This window comes from Scyliorhinus torazame, chromosome 29 (genome assembly GCF_047496885.1).
Source record: "Scyliorhinus torazame isolate Kashiwa2021f chromosome 29, sScyTor2.1, whole genome shotgun sequence".
Taxonomy (NCBI): Eukaryota; Metazoa; Chordata; class Chondrichthyes; order Carcharhiniformes; family Scyliorhinidae; genus Scyliorhinus; species Scyliorhinus torazame.
The window spans coordinates 39,259,948-39,276,467 of record NC_092735.1 but is presented as its reverse complement, the minus strand read 5'-3'; the positions used below and the strand labels follow the sequence as shown (position 1 = coordinate 39,276,467).

Here is a 16,520-nt window from a genome sequence, read left to right as displayed (position 1 = left end):
CCAATGTTAACAGATCATTTTAACATTTCCAGGATCCTGATCTAGATCAGCATCTTTACTGAAAATGAAGTAGTTCTTCCTTGGGCCATACTCTGTCTGTGCACCAGGTTAAGTTGAAATCCATCCATTCATTCTTTGAGATATATTTTTCACAGACAAACAGACTAACAGGGATCAAAATATTACCCTGGCTACCTTAAATGGTGGATATAACAAGCAAGGAACATTTGCTAGGGGTTCAGTCACTGCTTCTGAGCAAACTAGGCTCTGTGGGGCAGTTTGTGCCTGAGACGAAATGACTGCACTTTAAAGGCGGTGTGTGGGGGAACTGCTAGATACAGAAGTAGATTTGGACCCAGGGATGTTACACTGACAAACTGTTTAATAAAGGCACGGGGAGTCCACACGGGGTAAAATATGAACAAAGATTTATTTACACAAACTAAATATTCACGTGCCAGAGATCCCTACCGGGTTCCTCTCTGGTTCGTGCCTTACTGGCCAACCTTTTATACACTGGGTAATTTAGATACCCTAACCCTAGCAGGGGAGCTCGTAGTGCGCAACAAGAGAGACAAGCATTCCCACTCCATTGGTCCTGGGCGGGATATTACAAACTGAGCATTTCTGGTGGCAATGCTTTTCTCATAGAAAGAAAAAGATGACATGACTCTGCATAGATTATCCCCAAGTTTAATAACTGACATTTACTCTGAGCTCAGACAGAGCAAATTCATGAGAAAGTATATGTGCCAAGAATCTGTTGATCGGCTTTGATCATAGATCATAGAATTTACAGTGCAGAAGGAGGCCATTCGGCCCATCGAGTCTGCACCGGCTCTTGGAAAGAGCACCCAACCCAAGGTCAACACCTCCACCCTATCCCCATAACCCAGTAACCCCACCCAACACTAAGGGCAATTTTGGACACTAAGGGCAATTTATCATGGCCAATCCACCTAACCCGCACATCTTTGGACTGTGGGAGGAAACCGGAGCACCCGGAGGAAACCCACGCAGACACGGGGAGGATGTGCAGACTCCGCACAGACAGTGACCCAAGCCGGAATCGAACCTGGGACCCTGGAGCTGTGAAGCAATTGTGCTATCCACAATGCTACCATGCTGCCCCAAATCCGAATCCGAATCCGAATCATTCCTGTAACTTGACAAGAAAAGCTTAGGATCTTTATAGGTCATTTCTCAAATCATTTCTGATCCATTATGGCATGACAGAAATACCCAGAAAGAAGAATTTTCCTTCAAGAAGAAGATGCCAACTGTAAATAATAAGTTGGTCTTCATTGCACGAGGCCTTGAGTACAGGAGCAAGGGTGTCTTACTGCAGCTGTACAGGACCTTGGTGAGACCACACCTGGAGTATTGTGTGAAGTTTTGGTCAACCTACCTAAGAAAATATATAATTGCCATAGAGGGAGTGCAGTGAAGGTTCACCAGGCTGATTCCGGGGATGGAAGGATTGTTTCATGAGGAGAGATTGGGCTGACTAGGCCTGTATTGAAAGTTTAGGAGAATGAGAGGGGACCTAATTGAAACATCTAAAATTCGAACAGGACTGGACAGTCCAGATACAGAAATGTTGTTTCCTTTGGCTGGGGGGATCTAGAACAAAGAGTCACGGTCTAATAATAATAATCGCTTATTGTCACAATTAGGCTTCAATGAAGTTACTGTGAAAAGCCCCTAGTCGCCACATTCCGGCACCTGTTCGGGGAGGCCGGGACAGGAATTGAACCCGTGCTGCTGCCTTGTTCTGCATTACAAGCCAGCTATTTAGTCCACTGTGCTAAAGCAGCCCCTATCTCAGGATACCAGAAGGCCATTTAGGACTGAGATGAGGAGAAAATTCTTCACTCAGTGGATGGTGACCCTGTGGAATTCTGTGCCAGATGGCTGTGGAGGCCAAGTCACTGATTGTATTTAAGAAATAAAGAGATAGATTACACCAAAGGTGTCCTGTGCCAGATGGCTGTGGAGGCCAAGTCACTGATTGTATTTAAGAAATAAAGAGATAGATTACACCAAAGGTGTCAAGGGGTTAGGGCAGACAGCGGGATAGAGATAGGGGTTCAGTCACGATCACATTGAATGGTGCAGCACAATGAGCTGAATGACTGACTCCTGCTCCTGTTTTATATGTTTCTATGATGTGGAGATGCCGGCGTTGGACTGGGGTGTAGCACAGTACGAAGTCTTACAACACCAGGTTAAAGTCCAACAGGTTTGTTTCGATGTCACTAGCTTTCGGAGCGCTGCTCCTTCCTCAGGTGAATGAAGAGGGCTGTTCCAGAAACACATATACAGACAAATTCAAAGATGCCAAACAATGCTAGGAATGCGGAGCATTAGCAGGCGATTAAATCTTTACAGATCCAGAGATGGGGTAAACCCCAGGTTAAAGAGGTGTGAATTGTCTCAAGCCAGGACAGTTGGTAGGATTTTGCCAGGCAGATGGTGGGGGATGAATGTAATGTGACATGAATCCCAGGTCCCGGTTGAGGCCGCACTCATGTGTGCGGAACTTGGCTATAAGTTTCTGCTCGGCGATTCTGCGTTGTCGCGGCTCCTGAAGGCCGCCTTGGAGAACGCTACCCGGAGATCAGAGCTGAATGCCCTTGACTGGTGTTGTAAGACTTCGTACTATATGTTTCTAGTTAGCATCCTATCCCAGATCTCAGACTGTCTTAATTTTATAGTTCCAAAAAAAGTCAAAGGCCACAAACCACACCCTGAGGTTTTGTGCAAAAACCGAATACAAAATTGTACCCATTTATATAAATGAATATCCATATTACCCATTAAATAGCATCAATTGGTGGCTTTGCCGTGCTAAATTGCCCTCAGTGTCTCAAAGTTGTGCAAGTTAGGTGGTATTATGGGGATAGGGCAGGGAAGGGGCCTGGGTAGGGAGCTCTTTTCAGTGGGCCAAATGACCTACTGTAGGAATTCTATGATTCTAATTCTATGAACTATTGCTGACACCTTCTACAAAAATGCAACAAAAGTTGGATTACGCTCTTAATTTCTGTTTTATGTTATTTTCCTGTTGATGTGAACAGTTTCAGAGTTTTGTTAGTTTCAGAGTTTTGTAAGTTTCTCAGGGGGTGAATTGGGAGTTTGACCCGGAGCAGAGGGGAAGCGGAAGTGCCGGTGCAGCGGAAGCGGAAGCTGGCGTGCGGGTGAAAGGTCGTTGCTGGGTGATCATGGCGGCCGTTCCGCTCTGAGGCGGGTTTCTCGCTGGGGGCGGAATCACTTCTCTGGGTTGAGCGGAATTTCACGGGAAGGCGGAGGGAGAAACTCGCCGCCAGGATGGGGCGCCGATCAACCAGCTCCACCAAGAGCTGCAAATTCATGAACCCGACAGACCAGGCCCGTGAGTACCGGGGGGGGTGGGTGGGTGAGGGGAGAGTTGGGGGGGGGGGGTGAGGGGAGAGTTGGGGGGGGGGTGAGGGGAGAGTTGGGGGGGGGGGGGGGGTGAGGGGAGAGTTGGGGGGGGGGGGGGGTGAGGGGAGAGTTGGGGGGGGGGGGGTGAGGGGAGAGTTGGGGGGGGGGTGAGGGGAGAGTTGGGGGGGGGGGGGGTGAGGGGAGAGTTGGGGGGGGGGGTGGGTGAGGGGAGAGTGGGGGGGGTGAGGGGAGAGTTGGGGGGGTGAGGGGAGAGGTGGGGGTGGCGAAGGGGAGAGGTGGGGGGGCGACAGGGGGAGAGTGGGGGGCCGAGGGGGAGAGTGGGGGGGCCTGAGGGGGAGAGGTGGGGGGGGCGAGGGGAGTGTGGGGGGGGGCGAGGGGGAGAGTGGGGGGGGGAGAGTGGGGGGGGCGAGGGGGAGAGTGGGGGGGGGAGAGTGGGGGGGGCGAGGGGGAGAGTGGGGGGGGCGCGAGGGGGAGAGTGTGGTGGGGCGCGAGGGGGAGAGTGGGGGGGGCGCGAGGGGGAGGGAGTGGGGGGGGGGCGCGAGGGGGAGAGTGGGGGGGGCGCGAGGGGGAGAGAGGGGGGGCGCGAGGGGGAGAGTGGGGGGGGCGCGAGGGGGAGAGTGGGGGGGGCGCGAGGGGGAGAGTGGGGGGGGCGAGGGGGAGAGTGGGGGGGGCGAGGGGAGAGTGGGGGGGGGCGAGGGGAGAGTTGGACGGTGGGGGGGGATCGGGGAGAGTTGGGGGGGTGGGGGGGCGGGGGGTGAGGGGAGGAGTGGGGGGGGCGAGGGGAGAGTTGGGGGATGGGGTGGGTGAGGGGAGAGTTGAGGGGCGAGGGGGAGATTTGGGCGGGTGAGAGGATTGTTGGGGGGTGGCAGGCGAGGGGATAGTTTGGGGGTTGACGGGCAAGGGGAGAGTTTGGGGGCGCGGGTGAGGGGAGAGTTGGGGTTTGGGGGGGCGAGGGGAGAGTTGGGGGGTGGGGGCGAGGGGAGAGTTGGGGTGCGAGGGGAGAGTTGGGGGCGAGGGGAGAGTTGGGGGGGTGGTGGGCGAGGGGATAGTTTGGGGGTTGGTGGGGCAAGGGGAGAGTTTGGGGGTGGCGGGTGAGGGGAGTGTTTGGGGGTTGGCAGTCAAGAGGGAGAGATGGGGCGGCGGGTGAGGGGAGAGTTGGGGGTGGCGGGTGAGGGGAGTGTTTGGGGGTTGGCGGTCAAGAGGGAGAGATGGGGCGGCGGGTGAGGGGAGAGTTGGGGGTGGATGGGAGGGGGTGTCTATCAGGATGCTGGGAAGTCTGAGGCAGATACAGGCACCAGGGGAATTGAGGAACCCGGATCCACCACCTCAATATCACGGATATAATAGAGGGAGGATTCTAATTCAGAGCAACAAAGATTGGCTGTGCTCTGATTGATGTAAAATTGCAGCAACCTTGGCTTGAGCAATTTTGATTGATTGGCACCTCCTGTCCAACACCTTCTGCTGGTATCTTTATCCTCACTTGGGGATCTCTGTCACACTCGGACCAGCACGTATGAAATTGGAGGGGTGAAGGCCATTCCGACACATGAACCTGCTTTGCCATTTGATAAGATCCTGCTGACCGATTAGCTGCATGAAGGTCGTAGGTTCAAGTCTCACTGCAGAGACTTGAGCACCAAATCTAGGCCTGTGAGGTACTGTGGGGATGCTGGAGGTGCTGGCTTTTCAACGAGGTGTTCACCTGTGGCCTCGACTGCCGTCTTAAATGGATGCAAAATATTGTATGGCACTGTTTAAAGAAAAGCAGACGCCGGTTTGCCAGTATGGGTGGCATGGTAGCACAGTGGTTAGCACTGTTGCTTCACAGCGCCAGGGACCCAGGTTCTATTCCTGCTTGGGTCACTGTCTGTGTGGAGTCTGCACGTTTCCCCCGTGTCTGCGTGGGTTTCCTCCGGGTGCTCCGTTTCCTTCCACAAGTCCCGAAAGACCGTGCTGTTAGGTGAATTGGACATTCTGAATTCTCCCACTGTGTATCCGGACAGGCGCCATAGTGGTGGCGACTAGGGGATTTTCACAGTAACTTCATTGCCGTGTTAATGTAAGCCTACTTGTGACATTAATAAAGATTATTATTATTTATCCGTCAACAATTTCTACATCGTATTGCTGTTTGTGGAATCTTGCTGTGTACTGCAGCTGCATTTCTGACACAACAGCCACTACACGTCAAAGAGTGCATCAATTGCTGTGAAGAGCTTTGGAATGTTCCGAGGTTGCGAAAAAATGTTTATATAAATAGAAGTTTTGGTTTTCCTTTTCTTCCCTTCCCTCCTAATTCCTAATTTGATTCACCTTTTTTTAAACAGGCAAGGAGGCCAGGAAACGGGAACTGAAAAAGGTGAGGACCTGGATTTCATTTAGGATCACTACCTTTGCGTTATCGCCTGGGCGCTTTCAATACAAATCTTTGGATGGTTTGTGAATAACGTTCCCACAACCCGGAAATTCCCGGCACGTTGTGTGCAAGTCGCCTGCTCGCTCCATAAACAAAATGAGAAGAAACATTATTTTTGTTCCAAAAGTATTTTTACATATCGCCTGGGTGTAGTTTACATAGAATTTACAGTGCAGAAGGAGGCCATTCGGCCCATCGAGTCTGCACCGGCTCTTGGAAAGAGCACCCTACCCAAGTCCACACCTCCACCCTATCCCCATAACCCAGTAACCCCACCCAGCACTAAAGGGCAATTTTGGACACTAAGGGCAATTTAGCATAGCCAATCCACCTAAACCACATCTTTGGACTGTGGGAGGAAACCGGAGCACCCGGAGGAAACCCACACAGACACGGGAAGAACGTGCAGACTCCGCACAGACAGTGACCCAAGCTAGGAATCGAACCTGGGGCCCTGGAGCTGTGAAGCAATTGTGCTAACCACCATGCTACCGTGCTGCCCCTGTTGAATGACACATAGGGAGATGGTGGGGAAGTGTTAATGTCACTGGACTAGTAACCCAGAGACCCAAGCTCCTGGAGACATGGGCTCAAAACTGATGGTGTTTGAATTCAATTAATAAATCTGGAATATAAAACTTGAAATGAAATGAAATCGCTTATTGTCACAAGTAGGCTTCAAATGAAGTTACTGTGAAAAGCCCCTAGTCGCCACATTCCGACGCCTGTTCGGGGAGGCTGTACGGGAACTTGTCTAAGTAATGGGGATTGTTGTAAAAACCCATTTGGTTCAGTAATGCCCTTTAGGGAAGGAAATCTGCCGTCCTTACCTGGTCTGACCTACATGTGACTCCAGACCCACAGCAATATAGTTGACTCTTAAATGCCCTCCTCGGAAATGGCCCCGAGCCGAGACACTCGGCTCAAGGACAATTAGGGACGTGTAACAAGCACTGACCCAGCCAGCGTGCCCACTTCCCACGGAAAAATATCTCCAAGTTACAACCGAGGAAAAGGCCATTTGACTCACCAGTCCACGTCAGCATTTTCCTAGCTCGTGGGTAAGGGTTCTTGTCTCATTTACTAACACAAACACCCATATGCCCTCAACCCCTTTCCAACATCACGCTCTCTACTCTAAACTCGAATGTTGACATTGTTTCTGTCTCAACAAATAAACTTGTGTAAAGATGTTTCTTCTGCCCTCTGTATCTCGTATCTGTTCATCTCCCATTGGGTAAAATTCACTGATAGCTTGGAGGGGAAATTACTTAGCTGGCTTGATTGGGAGCCATCCGTAGGAAGAAGATTCAAGGTTTATTCCCATACCTGTGCTGAGTTAGTGGATTTGAGCTTGGGTTGTATTTGAGAACTTTCCTCACCTTGTACTTAGACGTTGAAAATAATGTGTTTTTAAAAATTTAAAGTGCCCAATTTTTTTCCAATTAAGGGGCAATTTAGCGTGGCCAATCCACCTCCCCTGCACATCTTTGGGTTGTGGGGTGTGAGACCCACGCAGACACGGGAAGAATGTGCAAACTCCACACGGACAGTGACCTGGGGCCGGGATCGAAGCTGGGTCCTCGGCGCTGTGAGGCAGCAGTGCTTGCCACTGCGCCACCGTGCCGGTTCTGTTGGGGAAAAAAATGCCAGGGTTCTCACGTCTGATTGTCATCCAGTGATTGCTGCTGGATGAGGGCCAGAATGAGGACGTGAGTGCAATGCCCTGACGTATTGACTTCTCATATGAAGAGAAGATGACTGCAGTCAGCCTCAATTTCCGAATTGTGCAGGGGAAAAGAAGAGCTAATGAGTTGCTGGAGAAGGAATTGAAGGGAAACAATGCCATTCTGGTGTGGAGAATTGAGAAATCTGAAAAATTGCAAAGGAGAGATTGAGTTGGGAGATGAGGGAAGTTTAGGTTTGTTGGGCAATGCAGAATTGACCAGAATGGTGTCCAGATTCTTCAGTTAAGTTGCCACTGATTTTATTTTGTTTTATCAACTTCACATCATGCAATGTCCTTGTGTAAATCTGAATTATTGATGGATCCTTTGTGTTCACAGAACAAGAAACAGCGAATGATGGTGCGAGCTGCTGTGCTCAAGATGAAGGATCCCAAACAGATCATCAAAGACATGGAGAAACTGGATGAAATGGGTAAAGACCAGGAATTAGAACATTCCCGGATGGAACTTTGTTTTTCTTTTAAAGTCAGAACTATATTGAAAAGATAAGTAGAATATGTCCTATTCCTGCTCAGGGGGTTTGCGGTGTGGGTTGACGTCTTGGTACACAAGTCGTTCATGAAGGCCCCCGCCTTCTCAACCTATCCCTCACCTGAGGTGTGGTGACCCTCAGGTTAAATCACCACCAGTCAGCTCCCCCCTCAAAGGGGAAAGCAGCCTATGGTCATCTGGGACTATGCGACTTTACTTTTACATAAGTCAATATTCCAGTCACGGCTCTCCCACTAACTGCTCAATCCTATTTTCCATGTGGTTATGGACAGTTAGTGAACAGTGTTCTCTTCATATATTTGGTGGTTTTAGCACCACGAGTGTTCCTGTTTGCTTGGAATTAAATCATCAAAGTGTTGATTGTTTATATCTGTTTCCGCCCTCTCTCTCTCTCTCTCTCTCTCTCTCTCTCTCTCTCTCTCTCTCTCTCTTCCTCTCTCTCTCCCCTCTCCTTCCCCCCCCCCCCCCCCCCCCCCCCCCCCCCCCCAAAGGACAATTGCGGGAAATGATTTAAAAATGTTGGAGCAGTTTTTACTGTATCTGATGTGCAAGGCGAATGCGAAGTGCTGTTAACCTGTGCTGAAATGATACCTGTTCTGCATGCTGTATTTTTGTTCCCCCCCACCCCTCCCCTCCCCCATTCCCGGTTTTTGTGCAGAATTCAATCCCGTGCAGCAGCCGCAACTTAATGAGAAGGTGCTGAAAGACAAGCGGAAAAAGCTAAGAGAGACGTTTGAACGAATCCTGCGTCTATACGAGAAGGAAAATACTGAATTTTATAAGGAGCTGCGGAAACTTGAGACTGAATATGAACAGAAACGATCGCAGCTCTGCCAGTTCTTCGATGCTGTCAAGGTAAGTGATGAGTTGAATGTACAAACCGATATCTAAACATAGAACATAGAAAAATACAGCACAGAACAGGCCCTTCGGCCCACGATGTTGTGCCGAACCTTTGTCCTAGATTAATCATAGATTAGCATAGAATTTACAGTACAGAAGGAGGCCATTCGGCCCATCGAGTTTGCACTGGCTCTTGGAAAGAGCACCCTACCCAAGGTCAACACCTCCACCCTATCCCCCATAACCCAGTAAACCCCACCCAACACTAAGGGCAATTTTGGACACTAAGGGCAATTTATCATGGCCAAATCCACCTAACCTGCACATCTTTGGACTGTGGGAGGAAACCGGAGCACCCGGAGGAAACCCACGCACACACTGGGAGGATGTACAGACTCCGCACAGACAGTGACCCAAGCCGGAATCGAACCTGGGACCCTGGAGCTGTGAAGCAATTGTGCTATCCACAATGCTACCGTGCTGCCCTTAAGAACAAATTAATCTACACTATATCATTCTACCATAATCCATGTACCTATCCAATAGCTGCTTGAAGGTCCCTAATGTTTCTGACTCAACTAGTTCCACAGGCAGTGCATTCCATGCCCCCACTACTCTCTGGGTAAAGAACCTACCTCTGACATCCCCCCTATATCTTCGACCATTCACCTTAAATTTACATCCCCTTGTAATGGTTTGTTCCACCCGGGAAAAGGTCTCTGACTGTCTACTCTTATCTATTCCCCTGATCATCTTATAAACCTCTATCAAGTCGCCCCTCATCCTTCTCCGTTCGAATGAGAAAAGGCACCCTCAACCTTTCCTCGTAAGACCTACTCTCCATTCCAGGCAACATCCTGGTAAATCTTCTTTGCACCTTTTCCAGAGCTTCCACATCCTTCCTAAAATGAGGCGACCAGAACTGTACACAGTACTCCAAATGTGGCCTTACCAAAGTTTTGTACAGCTGCATCATCACCTCACGGCTCTTAAATTCAATCCCTCTGTTAATGAACGCGAGCACACCATAGGCCTTCTTCACAGCTCTATCCACTTGAGTGGCAACTTTCAAAGATGTATGAACATAGACCCCAAGGTCTCTCTGCTCCTCCACAATGCCAAGAACTCTACCGTTAACCCTGTATTCCGCATTCATATTTGTCCTTCCAAAATGGACAACCTCACACTTTTCAGGGTTAAACTCCATCTGCCACTTCTCAGCCCAGCTCTGCATCCTATCTATGTCTCTTTGCAGCCGACAACAGCCCTCCTTACTATCCACAACTCCACCAATCTTCGTATCGTCTGCAAATTTACTGACCCACCCTTCAACTCCCCCATCCAAGTCATTAATGAAAATCATAAACAGCAGAGGACCCAGAACCGATCCCTGCGGTACGCCACTGGTAACTGGGATCCAGGCTGAATATTTGCCATCCACCACCACTCTCTGACTTCTATCAGTTAGCCAGTTCGTTATCCAACTGGCCAAATTTCCCACTATCCCATGCCTCCTTACTTTCTGCATAAGCCTACCATGGGGAACCTTATCAAATGCCTTACTAAAATCCATGTACACTACATCCACTGCTTTACCTTCATCCACATGCTTGGTCACCTCCTCAAAGAATTCAATAAGACTTGTAAGGCAAGACCTACCCCTCACAAATCCTGCTGACTATCCCGAATCAAGCAGTGTCTTTCCAGATGCTCAGAAATCCTATCCCTCCGTACCCTTTCCATTACTTTGCCTACCACCGAAGTAAGACTAACTGACCTGTAATTCCCAGGGTTATCCCTATTCCCTTTTTTGAACAGGGGGACGACATTCGCCACTCCAATCCCTTGGTACCACCCCTGTTGACAGTGAGGACGAAAAGATCATTGCCAACAGCTCTGCAATTTCATCTCTTGCTTCCCATAGAATCCTTGGATATATCCCGTCAGGCCCGGGGGACTTGTCTATCCTCAAGTTTTTCAAAATGCCCGACACATCTTCCTTCCTAACAAGTATTTCCTCGAGCTTACCAGTCTGTTTCACACTGTCCCTCTCCAACAATATGGTCCCTCTCATTTGTACATACTGAAGGAAAGTACTCGTTCAAGACCTCCCCTATCTCTTCAGACTCAATACACAATCTCCCGCTACTGTCCTTGATCGGACCTACCCTCACGCTAGTCATTCTCACATATGTGTAAAAGGCCTTGGGGTTTTCCTTGATCCTACCCGCCAAAGATTGTTCATGTCCTCTCTTAGCTCTCCTAATCTCTTTCTTCAGTTCCCTCCTGGCTATCTTGTATCCCTCCAGCACCCTGTCTGAACCTTGTTTCCTCAGCCTTACACAAGTCTCCTTCTTCCTCTTAACAAGACATTCAACCTCTCTTGTCAACCATGGTTCCTTCATTCGACCATCTCTTCCCTGCCTGACAGGGACATACATATCAGTGACACGTAGTACCTGTTTCTTGAACAAGTTCCACATTTCACTTGTGTCCTTCCCTGACAGCCTATGTGCCCAACTTATGCAATTCAATTCTTGTCTGACAACATCGTATTTACCCTTCCCCCAATTGTAAACCTTGCCCTGTTGCACGTACCTATCCCTCTCCATTACTAAAGTGAAAGTCACAGAATTGTGGTCACTATCTCCAAAATGCTCCCCCACTAACAAATCTATCACTTGCCCTGGTTCATTACCAAGTACCAAATCCAATATGGCCTCCCCTCTGGTCGGACAATCTACATACTGTGTTAGAAAAGCTTCCTGGACACACCGCACAAAAACCACCCCATCCAAACTATTTGATCTAAAGAGTTTCCACTCAATGTTTGGGAAGTTGAAATCATTCATGACTACTACCCTGTGACTTCTGCACCTTTCCAAAATCTGTTTCCCAATGTGTTCCTCCACATTTCTGCTACTATTGGGGGGCCTATAGAAAACTCCCAACAAGGTGACTGCTCCTTTCCTATTTCTGACTTCAACCCATACTACCTCAGTAGGCTGATACTCCTCGAACTGCCTTTCTGCAGCTGTTATACTATCTCTGATTAACAATGCCAACCCCCCACCTCTTTTACCACCCTTCCTAACATGTGATAAAAGCAAATTACTGTGGATGCTGGAATCTGAAACCAAAGAGAAAATGCTGGAAAATCTCAACAGGTCTGGCAGCATCTGTAGGGAGAGAAAATAGCTATAGTTTCGAGTCCAGGTGACCCTTTGTCAAATGGGGTGATATAAACATATGAATTAGGAACAGGTGACGGCCAGTTGGCCACTTCAACCTGCGCTACTATTTGATAAGATCATGGCTGGTCTCATTGCAATCTCAAATCCACTTCCTTGTATGCCCTTATAATGTGTGACTCCCTTGTCAATCGAGAATTTATCTAACTCAAGGGCAGCACGGCGGCGCAGTGGTTAGCACTGCTGCCTCACGGCGCCAAGGTCCCAGGTTCGATCCCGGCTCTGGGTCACTGTCCGTGTGGAATTGCACATTCTCCGCGTGTTTGCGTGGGTTTCGCCCCTACAATCCAAAAATGTGCAGGGTAGGTGGACTGGCCACGCTAAATTGCCCCTTAATTGGAAAAAAAATGAATTCGGCACTCTAAATTTATTTTTAAAAAGATTTATCTAACTCTAACTCTGAATATTTTGGGGCAACACATTGGTGCAGTTTCTATATTATTTCAGATGTCCAATATCCACAGTATTTTGCTTTTAATTAAAAATTGTATTATTTCTGAAAACACTTTCTCATAGCAGTGGAATGCTGTTAATTATAAGATGGGTGTATGATGTTCCTTTATCACGTTGTTCTGCAGTGGATAAATATGATACGCAGCATGGTATGTTGCCACCTCCATATTTAGTGTCTGATAGCTGAAGGTCTGGTCTTGTGCATCTCTGAAGTGACTTTGATCTCTGAGTATCAGGTCACCAGTGTGTTTGGTGGAGTGCAGCAGTTAAAGAGAAGTTTGGCTTTTGTGTGTTTCAGTCTAGTTTACATGAGATTTGGACCAAATTACTCACTTAAAGATCTCGCCCACAAAACCACAAATCTGTTGCAAAAGGTTCCTACCCTTGTGCAGTGTGACCTCTTTTTTAGGGCTGGAGAAGGGAACAGAAATATACAGTTAACTGTGCTGTGCCTGATCTGGCACACTGCGAAAAAAGTAACTTTTATAGAACAAAGAAAATTACAGCACAGGAACAGGCCCTTCGGCCCTCCCAGCCTGCGCTGATCCAGATCCTTTATCTAAACCTGTCTTCTATTTTCCAAGAATCTACTTCCCTCTCTTCCCCGCCCGTTCATATATCTGTCTAGATGCATCTTAAATGATATCGTGCCCGCCTCTACCACCTCCGCTGGCAAAGCGTTCCAGGCACCCACCACCCTCTGCGTAAAAAACTTTCCATGCACATCTCCCTTAAACTTTCCCCCACTCACCTTGAAATCATGACCCCTTGTAATTGACACCCCCACTCTTGGAAAAAGCTTGTTGCTATCCACCCTGTCCATACCTCTCATAATTTTGTAGACCTCAATCAGGTCCCCCCTCAACCTCCGTCTTTCCAACGAAAACAATCCTAATCTACTCAACCTTTCTTCATAGCTAGCACCCTCCATAGATCTTCCAAAATGCATCACCTCGCATTTGCCTGGATTGAACTCCATCTGCCATTTCTCTGCCCAACTCTCCAATCTATCTATATTTTGCTGTATTCTCTGACAGTCCTCCTCGCTATCTGCAACTCCACCAATCTTAGTATCATCTGCAAACTTGCTAATCAGACCACCTATACCTTTGTCCAGATCATTTATGTATATCACAAACAACAGTGGTCCGAGCACGGATCCCTGTGGAACACCACTAGTCACCTTTCTCCGTTTTGAGACACTCCCTTCCACCACTTCTCTCTGTCTCCTGTTGCCCAGCCAGTTCTTTATCCATCTAGCTAGTACACCCTGAACCCCATACGACTTCACTTTTTCCATCAACCTGCCATGGGAAACTTTATCAAACGCCTTACTGAAATCCATGTATATGACATCTACAGCCCTTCCCTCATCAATTAACTTTGTCACTTCCTCAAAGAATTCTATTAGGTTTGTAAGACATGACCTTCCCTGCACAAAACCATGCTGCCTATCACTGATAAGTCTATTTTCTTCCAAATGTGAATAGATCCTATCTCTCAGTATCTTCTCCAACAGTTTGCCTACCACTGACGTCAAGCTCACAGGTCTATAATTCCCTGGATTATCCCTGCTACCCTTCTTAAACAAAGGGACAACATTAGCAATTCTCCAGTCCTCCGGGACCTCACCCGTGCTCAAGGATGCTGCAAAGATATCTGTTAAGGCCCCAGCTATGTCGTCCCTCGCTTCCCTCAGTAACCTGGGATAGATCCCATCCGGACCTGGAGACTTGTCCACCTTAATGCCTTTTAGAATACCCAAAACTTCCCCCTTCCTTATGCCGACTTGACCTAGAGTATTTAAACATCCATCCATAGCCTCAACATCCGTCATGTCCCTCTCCTTGGTGAATACCGATGCAAAGTACTCATTAAGAATCTCACCCATTTCCTCTGACTCCACGCATAAATTCCCTCGTTTGTCTCTGAGTGGGCCAATCCTTTCTCTCGTTACCCTTTTGTTCCTTATATACGAATAAAAGGCTTTGGGATTTTCCTTAACCCCGTTAGCCAAAGATATTTCATGACCCCTTTTAGCCCTCTTTATTGCGCGTTTGAGATTTGTCCTACTTTCCCAATATTCCTCCAAAGCTTCATCAGTTTTAAGTCACCTAGATCTTGTGTATGCTTCCTTTTTCATCTTAGCTAGGCTCACAATTCCACCCGTCATCCATGGTTCCCTAATCTTGCCATTTCTATCCCTCATTTTCACAGGGACATGTCTGTCCTGCACTCTAATCGACCTTTCCTTAAAAGACTCCCACATTTCAAATGTGGATTTACCCTTAAACAGCTGCTCCCAATCCACATTCCCTGGCTCCTGCCGAATTTTGTTATACTTGGCCTTTCCCCAATTTAGCACGCTTCCTTTAGGACCACTCTCGTCTTTGTCCATGAGTATTCCAAAACTCACAGAATTGTGATCGCTATTCCCAAAGTAATCACTGACTGAAACTTCAACCACCTAGCCGGGATCATTCCCCAATACCAGGTCCAGTATGGCCCCTTCCCAAGTTGGACTATTTACATACTGCTCTAAAAAACTCGCCTGGATGCTCCTTACAAATTCTGCTCCATCTACGCCTCCAACACTACATGAGTCCCATTCAATGTTGGGAAAGTTAAAATCTCCCATCACGACCACCCTATTGCTCCTACATTTTTCTATAAACTGTCTACATATTTGTACCTCTACTTCACGCTCGCTTTTGGGAGGCCTGTAGTAAATTCCCAACAGTGTTACTGCACCCTTCCTATTTCTTAGCTCTACCCATATTGCCTCAGTGCTCGAATCCTTCATCGTGCCCTCCTTAATCACAGCTGTGATATCATCTCTGACCAGTAATGCAACTCCTCCACCCCTTTTACCTCCCTCTCTATCCCTCCTGAAGCATCTATACCCTGGGATATTTAGTTGCCAGTCTTGCCCTTCCCTCAACCAAGTCTCCGTAATACCAATAACATCATATTCCCAGGTACTAATCCAAGCCCTAAGCCATCGTAACAATCAAGTGCTCATCCCTGAAGTGTCCAATTTGTTCACCTGTCTACAATCCGTGTTCATATCATTCTCCAAATTACATATTTTGTAACCCTGATGTTTAAGAACACTTGATGGATATAGCACTTTATATGGCTAATGGTGAAGGTATAATCACATTATTCATAGTATCTGAATTAGTTCATTTTGTTAAAATGTGTTGAACTACGTTGATAAATAACCCATTGTTGGTGTAATCAGTTGGATCGCCTCACCAGCAGCCCCGGGGTGCACCACTGAGCCTAGTCTCTGGATAACGCAGTGCTTTAGTCGGAATTTGCTGCCTTTGCTACATGCAAATGGTTAATGGACCAAACATCACGTATAAAGCAGCTGCAGTGACGGAAAGGGAAGTGCTGAATGAGGCTGTATATCAGGAGACAGCACTTTCATGTTGCGTGTTGCTGTTTGTGGATGGTACTGACCTTCCCGTTGGGGATTGACCAGCTTTCCCACCATCTTCTGCAGTAAGTGATAAATGTTCTGAAAATGGAGATGTGGATTCAAAAGGACTTGCGCTGAACTGTATTAATAAAAGGAGCCGAGCCAATGGTGAAACTACCTGTTACAAATGCTGCCAGATGTCCCATAACACCAGAGGTATTAAATTAAGAGCAGGAAGGCCACAAAGTAAATTCTGCTGGAGTCTTGCCTCCAGCCTGGAGATTGAAGTGCTTTCCTAATCTTTTGTGTTGCCTTTCAGTTCCAGGCAGATATTAACAGACTTAGTATTTTAAAGAAGGAACCGTAATGGAATTGGTGGGATGAATGCGGCTCTCAGCTTTCTGTAGAATGGCGCTGGCGAAAGCAGTTGATGGCTGAGGTAGAAATGAGAACAAAGTCAT

The 16,520-nt window shown here is 47.9% G+C and overlaps 1 protein-coding gene across 1 annotated transcript in view; it reads left to right on the top strand.

The window, feature by feature from the left end:
- Positions 1–3,192: 3,192 nt before the first annotated feature.
- The window catches only part of wbp11 (WW domain binding protein 11), a 33,274-nt gene continuing 19,946 nt past the window's right edge, over positions 3,193–16,520 (top strand). The window contains exons 1-4 of the mRNA XM_072492483.1: positions 3,193–3,394; positions 5,757–5,788; positions 7,912–8,005; positions 8,744–8,940. Of these exons, the coding sequence (XP_072348584.1) occupies positions 3,331–3,394; positions 5,757–5,788; positions 7,912–8,005; positions 8,744–8,940 (387 nt within the window). The 5' untranslated portion in view covers positions 3,193–3,330. The remainder of the gene's footprint in view (positions 3,395–5,756; positions 5,789–7,911; positions 8,006–8,743; positions 8,941–16,520) is intronic.